General features: G+C 33.5%; 1 protein-coding gene across 1 annotated transcript; it reads right to left on the bottom strand.

The window, feature by feature from the left end:
- Positions 1–5259: 5259 nt before the first annotated feature.
- Positions 5260–7678, bottom strand: LOC131046019 (ESCRT-related protein CHMP1B). The gene is made up of 2 exons (XM_057979653.2): positions 7470–7678; positions 5260–6197 (listed from the first exon to the last, which is right to left on the bottom strand). The coding sequence occupies exon 2, from the start codon at positions 6138–6140 to the stop codon at positions 5532–5534; it is 609 nt and encodes a 202-aa protein (XP_057835636.1). The 5' UTR covers positions 6141–6197; positions 7470–7678; the 3' UTR covers positions 5260–5531.
- Positions 7679–8227: the final 549 nt, after the last annotated feature.

Below are 8227 nucleotides of genomic sequence, written 5' to 3'. Positions count from 1 at the left end.
TGAGTTTTTAGTTTGCAAAAGGCACATGCAAGGAAGAGGTAGAGACCATGAAGGTTGGTGGTCAAAGATTTAGATTTCAAAAGGAGAAAAATTATATCCTCGATGCTCGACCAATGAAGGAAACCACAAAAGAGTTCAGGATTTAATGATTCACACTTTAGAATTAGAAGTAAGAAACCCTAAGCTCCAAACTAAAAAGGGAAAAAGAACAACAAAACACAAAGGGGAAATAATGAAGGGGAGAAACACTAGAAGGCAAAACTCCCAAGGGAAGCCAAAAAAGAAAAAAGGGGTCCCAATTTTGTCAAGTGACAAAATAGGGCATGAGTGTGAGGCACAACATATCCATAGAGGGTACGCGTATGGTTGTACACGTTTGTGCCATAAGTCATAAGGGTGCAACAAATGAGATATTAAAAATTCATCATTGAACTCCTTGTCATATTTGCATAAATAGATTATTTGTTGTTTAATATTGTAAATAGTTATTCATACAATATCTAGTATTTCATGAGGTATACTCACCTAAGTTTTGTATAGCCTAAAGTGTAATAGATATTTATCTATATCTTGTTTGTTGGCCTACTCTCTCACCATTCTTGATTATAGGGATTGACAAGCCCTTAGAGAGTATTGAAATTAGGTTGGAGAACTGATAGGTGGCATCTAAATGGTAATTGCATATAGTCATGCACTTGCCCCCGTAAATGGGTATTTTCAAAAAAAGTAATTGAAGTAATTTTCTCTTAAGTGGATAATGTTGCTTCCATAAATAAGTATTTAAGAAAAAGTGATTTGCTCCCATAAATGAATATTTTCAAAAAACTATAGAATTAATTTTCATGGTGAGAATTGGTCGAATTAAAATTACTTCCTAGAGCTTCTCTAATTGTTGTCCCACTTCTTTATTTTTGGTTGATTTAGTTTCCCTATCTACATCTCTAGTAGAAGTTTGAAATTTCTTCTTTTGATTCTATTATTTTCAAGATAAGTTATTATTTTTCTTGTGTTAGGTGAGGGTTCTCTTAATCCCATCAATTTTAAATTCCCCATACCGATTCCTTTCACTGTTGGAAGTAAGAGTAATTTGTCCATTGGTTTGGTTGGGTTCTCTCTTGATTGCAACTCTTATTGCCTTGAGACTACAAAAAAATAGGCATTTGATGTGGAAAACATCTCAGTGTTGTCAATTTAATTACTCTCTTTTTTAATAGAAGGATTAAGTCTTGCACCTTTCCCCAATATTTCTCGAGAGTTGCTATGTGAATGGTAGTAGGTCTCTTAAATTTTGGAATGAAAACTGATTTAGAGAATTGTGATGCAAGAAGCGACCATGTTAGTGTAGCTAGCGGCATATGAATGGTAATTGCACATAGTCCAGTACATGCTCCCATAAATGGGTATTTTCAAAAAAAATAAAAAAATGTACCTTGAATGTTTCTCCTACTCCCTATATATGGAGTCACAATTTTCATGGTGAGAATTCATCAAATTAAAAGGACTTCCAGCTTCCTCTAATTACAGTCCCACTTCTTCTTTTTTTGGGTCAATTTAGTTTCCCCACTTACATCTCTAGTAGAAGTTAAATTTTTTTCCTTTGAATCTATCATTTCAAGGCGAGTTATTATTTTCCCAATGTCAGGAGAGGGTTCTCTTAATCCTATCAGTTTATTCCCCATACCAATTCTTTTCACTTTTTGGAGGTAAGAATAATTTTTCTATGGAAAATTATTGATTTATTTCGGTTCCCTCTTGATTGCAAGCTTTATTGACATGAAACTGCACAAAATTAGACATTGTAAATGGAAACCACCTCAACACACTCAACTAAATTATTCTAAATTATTCTCTTTCCCTTTTTAATAAGAGAGTTACCTATATTATTTAAGGATTTTCAAATAAAGTCTTTTGGCTTTTATCAAGATTTCTCGGGTTTTTCTGTGAAAGTAATTACTTGAAAACCCTCATTGTCTACAATTTTTTTTAAGGTAGTAGGTCTCTAAAGTTTTAGAATGAGGTGGAGTAAGAGTAGGTTAATTACTTGAAAACCCTCATTGTCTACAATTTTTTTTTAGGTCTCTAAAGTTTTAGAATGAGGTGGAGTAAGAGTAGGTTTCTCTTGAAGATAATTACTTGAAAACCCTCATTGTCTACAATTTTTTAATTTTTTTTAAGGTAGTAGGTCTCTAAAGTTTTGGAAGTTTTAGAATGAGGTGGAGTAGGAGTAGGCTGCATATAAATGGTAATTGAATATAATCTAGCACTTCCTATAAATAGTTATTTTAAAAAAGTTATTTGCTCCTATAAATGGGAATTTTCAGAAAAATATAGAATTACGTAACTTGCAAGTTTCTCCCACCCTCTATATATTGAGTTACAATTTTCATGGTAAGAATCAATTGAATTAAAAGGTCAATTAAATTAATCTCTTTCAGTTTTTTAAGAAAAAGATTAGCTATGTTTTTTAAGGTTTTTCAAAAAAGGTAAGTCTTTCGATTTCTTAAAAGTTTCTCTGTGAAGTTGATTAGCTTTATAGCCCTCGTGTAGTACAATTTTTTGAATGGTAGTCGGTCACTGAAGTTCTGGAATGAAAACTGGTCCAGAGAATTGTTATGCAAGAAGTGGCCATGGTGGAGCAGGTGGCATCTGAATGGCAATTGCTTATAATCTAGCACTTGGTCCAATAAATTGGCACTTCTGAAAAAGTAATTTTCTCGAAAGTGGACAACTTAGATCCAGTAGGTTACCCACAAATAAATTGAGTATTTTCAAAAAAGAATTAAATTCTTTAGATCGTTTAATGCAGAAATCGCCACAATTTCTCGAGTCGTGCTCATGGTCTCCTTTAAGGTGGTTTTCATGTCAAAATTTGGCAGAAGAGTGTATATACAGATCCATACTGGTAAGCATGCTAGGTTCTCTATATTTTGATGAAAACCAGAAGTACACTTCTTGTGGTAGAGATCAGCACTACTTTTTGTGGTCTTCCAAAAACCCTATCTGCATTGTCATAAAGCTGACGTCCAAAAATCCTTTCAAACCCACCAACAATTCAAAGCTAGCTCTGGGTGGATTCAAAGTTGGAAGAACATTCCTTTTCCAAAAACCTTATCTGCAGTGTCATAAAGCTTAATCCAAAATATCCTTTCAAACCCACCAACAATTCAAAGCCAGCTTTGGGTAGATTCAAAGTTCTAGAAGGTTTCATATAAACAGTAGCAATATTCAAACCATTAAACTTGCAGGAGTAATGGGAGATCCAACATGCGATACCCTCAAAAACGCTATAATCTAAGGTGACAAAAAAACTGGTTTAACTCGTATTTTGAAGGCATGTGTTCCTTGCCTGTAGCTAGCTGTAAATAGCTTCAGACAACACGTTCCCATTGACTTGAAACATACCTCTTTCTACCTCGAAAACTCCTCCCTTTCGACCTTGAAACATTCCCCCTACATGAAAACAGTTGTCCAAGAGAAGAATTCTCGCGTCTAATTAGCTTAATGTAAACAGCTTCAGATAAAACATCTCAACCCAAAACTTATGCATTTGTGAAGAAACACTAGGAAAATCTGCAACATCTGGTAAGAGGATAGTTGACTTGCTTACTGGGAAACCTTTCAATTTTCAGAACTATAATGACAAAAAAAGGAGCTCTGTGCTCTCATGCATATAGACAAGTTCTAATAAAGATAATGAAAATCAATTCTTACAGCGGAAACTAAACAGACTGCGGTACTGCGGTATGTTTAGAAAGAAACATTGGTTGTTGATTGATATTTTCTAGATTTGACCGTGTGATCTTTTCCTACCAATCAACAATCAATATGGACTGTGGAAATTTCATTGATGACCGATGAGAAATAATAGCTTACACATTTTTAATCAAACATACAAACTATCTTGTCAAGAAAGCATAATGCAAGCATATAAAAATATATACCATCTAAATTGCCAATTTATCCGATATCCAAAAACACATTCAACGCCAGCATCAAAGGTCAAATCAAAAATCCATTTAGAGCTCTCAAACTTCATTACTAAATCATTGCCAGAGTTTTAAAAAAAAAAAAAACCTATGGATGTCCAGGTTAAGAATCTCAATACAAGAAATGTAAGTACTAAATTATAAATAATTATTCTTCATATCATGTTCGGTAGGCCTATTAGTCAATGTCTTCGATGTTCAATCACTTTGTGAAGCCCAAAATACCTTCACAGAAATGTTTCCCTACATTTCCTGCACAGTTATCACCTTACATGAGAATTGGTCTACCTGACATCTACTTGGATTGCCATCCATGCTATAAAAGAAATTAGGTGCGTCTACCAATTCGGTAGATAACCTTTTCAATGTCTAAAACTTCAAATTTACTCCACCCCTATCGACAAGAAGTTTCAAGTCGCAATGGTGATGCCTATGCAGTGCCCTTTCAGGACTCAGGAAGAACAGCCCTTTTATAAGGCAAGACTACTACAGCCTTTCAACAGGGAGAGTTCCATTATCATTTTAAAAATTACCCATGAATTTATTATGATAAGCTGTTGTTTCACCACTTCAAATAGCAAATTGGCCAACTGCTCCACAGTGTTTTAAAACCTCATGTTCTTCCTTCTGATACGCTGAAAAAGAACTCCAAACTGTTGTCACACTGACCATGCGGGTTTTGTCATTGATAAGCATTAAATGCCAACATGAGAAGTGAAGATACTTTAAATCCACCATTAATTCCTTGCAAATTGTTGATATCTATACTGGTTAGTAATGATTTTATTTGTAATTAGCCAAAAACTTTATTTCGTATTTATTTTGTTGATTAAATAATCAATAGATGAAAAGGAAACTTTTTTTTTAATAATTGAAAGCTACTTTTTTGCTTTAGAATTATTTTATATAATTTATTTACTGCTACCATAGATTGTCTCCTGATATAACCAGAAAAACATTATAATAATGACAAATTCTCTTACTTCACCATATTTTACATAGAAGAACGGTAAAATAATATTACAAGCGCTTAGAAAGAAAGGCAAGCAGTGGCCATCCTCTATTACAATAATGTCATATACAATTAAATGACAATTCGAAGAATCTACCAAGGATTGAACAACCAAGAAATCAACTTATCCAATAGAAATATTTTATTTCACATCGGAGGCAAAACATTTAGATAAAGTACTGCAGTCTCAAAACCACATGGAGCAAATGATGCTGATATATAAAGCTCAAATATTAAGCAAATTCTGACAAATACACAACATGAAGGCTTACCAATATAAATATATTCCCCATGAAAAGAACAACATTACAGAAATGCCACAGCAACCTACGATTAGCTATTATACGAAAATGAAAGCCCTCAGAAAGATATCATTAATCAACAATAGAAGTTGATAGGTAATTCATGTCTCTATGTACTGTTTGAGTTTTAAGCTTTCTAATAGACAGGATTTTTGCATTATTATCGCAATCATTCAGGCATGATTACCAAAAGCAAAAGTTCTTACAGTCCATTCTCCAACAAAGGACAGATTAACCCCTGGCCTTGAGCTCTGCAAGGCGTCGACTCAAATCATCCTCTTCAACTTTCTCCTGCTTGGCAGGAATTGCATGACCAGCTGCCTGAGGTAGGCCAACAGACACCTCAAGCCCATAATCATCAGCTACCTGTTGCATTAAAGTGCTGACTTGATCCTCTGGAGTGGAAAGAGAAGTGCTACCAGCCATTGCATTCTCGATAAATTGTGACTGTACTTCCATGTTCACAAACTGTGATTCAAATTGATCCATTGTTTCGGACATCTTTTGAAGATTATTGCTTGCAAGTGCAGTATCCAATGACCTAACAATTGATGTCATGGATTTGTTGATTGTCATCATTTTGGCTTGGGTATCAAGCTTTGAAACCACAGCATCCAAACGAGAGGCCAACCGCATGTAGTTCAACTGTTCATTACGTTTTCTGATAGAGTTCTCTGCATAAATACGAGCTCCATCCAGATTTCCTTTCTCTATGGCTTTCTTAACCTTGAGTTTCTCGGCTTTTTCTTCCTTCTCACATTTTCTGGCCTGTCTTTGCAGGCTTTTGGAGGTAAATTTGAGCTGAAATATCTGATCCATCAACCTCTCAGTGTTCCCCATTGAATTCCTTGATCTGAACCCCCAAAATAAACAACTTAAGCCTTGAAAACTAAATTCCTGCAGTGAAACAAGCCTTTATTTTTCATACGCATAAAACATATATCTCAAAAAATTCACAAAAACTTCTACAGAGAAAACAAAAAAAGGCTTTGAAGCAATAATCTGGGCAGTACCTGAATACGAACTTACCAAATACAAAAATCAAAAGCCCTAAAATTCAACTTATGCACAAAAAGCTAAAAAAACACGGCCAATTAATTCCCCAAGCTCAAATTACTCAAAAGCATAATAGCTACATGACTTTGAGTTGGCGACACATTTTTGTTCACAACAAAATATTATCCATTGTTTGCCTATTAAGATCTGAAAAAATTCCCCAGTTTTAAAATTTATTAGACTATTGCACAATCACATAAACAAAAAATCTACAACTCGCATGATTTTCCAGGTAAAAAGTTCAAATTATTTAAACCCACATAATTCCACAAAATGTGTCAATTTTTAAAACTAAATAAACCAATTTCCATAAGTTTGATGAAAAATCTTTACAAGTCCTATAGACTCTAAGAATCACAAAGCAAGGCTTTGAAAAATAGACCAAACTATACCCAATTTCAGCTTTCTCACCCTCAATTATCCCGAATCTCAAATTCTATAAATTAGCCAGCAATTACACAGTCTGAAACAAACGCCCCTCCAATACCCAAGATCAAATTAATCAAACCCACATACGATACTTTCTATTTATTGCGTTTTTAATCATCAACTAATGTCTAACAACAATATAATAAAGTAAACTTGCCAATGAACAAATTAACATTTTATACTGGGAAACTAAATCAACAATTCCAAAATTAAATGACAGGAAAAAAATTAAAATAAAAATCGTTTCATAACTTTTTTCCCAAAAACCCACATCAATTCCTCAGAATTCAAATCATATATTAATGCCTAACACGAAATTGTCTAATGTGTTTTACGCAGCTACCAAAAATAGCGTTTCAAAAGTAAATCGCTCTAACAAAGCCGAAAACCTCTTTAAAAGACAAATCCCAGGAGTACCCACGTGCAGATTTCTTAAACATAGAAACTCGAAGCCTTAAAATTCAACAATTCTTCAGAAAATTCACAATGAAAACCCTAAAACACAAATCTCAGCAGTACCCAACTTAAAATTACTCAAAACCCCATCAATTCCATTCAATTTGTATCATATTTCCACAGATTTCCACTCCTTTTTTCTCTAATTTCAGATAGAAGGAAAAGCACAAACTGATTGGGAAAACAATTAAATTACAGAGCTAGGAACAAACAAAGAATTAGACTTGCCTGGTTATTTAGATGTTGTAACGATATATCGATTGTCCGAATGACTACAATTTTCTCTTCAGGCAAAACAAATCCAATGGTTTCCAATGTTTGATCTGCTATAGTTGTCTCCAAAAGAGAAACTTCTTCCTCCTTTCCTTTTGCTTTGTGACTTGTGCAACCGCACCAAGGGTCATATGAAAAAATCTATTCTACGCGTCTTCTTGGTAACTTTTATTTTTATAAACGATTTTTTAAACCTATAAATAGAAAAGAACTTAAGGGGTAAGCATGTTGACTTGTAAGGAATGTGTGGAAAATAAATATCCACGGTAAATGAATCAATAGAGATAAGCAGTTAATTATGAAATTTATGAAATATAAATTAGAATATGAAAATAGAATGATTTATATGTAATTTTAATTTAGAATGTTATGGATTTTAACTAAGTTAGACGTGGATTTTAGAAATGTACAAGAATCTTTATTAATTTTGTTGTTATAGAAGTGGGTCTTGCTTTCATAGAGTCATTCTAATATGTGGAAATGATGTTTGATTATATATCTCAGTTTTGTGAGTCTAACTTTTTTGTACTTACAATAAAAGTATGTTCATGTTGAAGAAAAATCTTTGGGAGTTTGTTAAGTGAGGATCTTTTTCTTATGTTAAGTCTTCATATCCAATTTAATAGTTTTCAATAAATTAAAAAATAATAAGTATCGATATAAATGATGATGATGTGATTATGGTAGTGTGTGATAGCTTGGAACTTGAACAA

Source organism: Cryptomeria japonica, chromosome 3, assembly GCF_030272615.1.
Source record: "Cryptomeria japonica chromosome 3, Sugi_1.0, whole genome shotgun sequence".
NCBI lineage: Eukaryota > Viridiplantae > Streptophyta > Pinopsida > Cupressales > Cupressaceae > Cryptomeria > Cryptomeria japonica.
The sequence above is the reverse complement of the archived record's forward strand: the minus strand, read 5'-3'. Positions and strand labels throughout refer to the sequence as shown.

What these genes read in the sequence shown, in the direction of transcription:
- LOC131046019 (XM_057979653.2), bottom strand. Translation starts at nt 6,140, where the DNA reads ATGGGGAACACTGAGAGGTTGATGGATCAGATATTTCAGCTCAAATTT.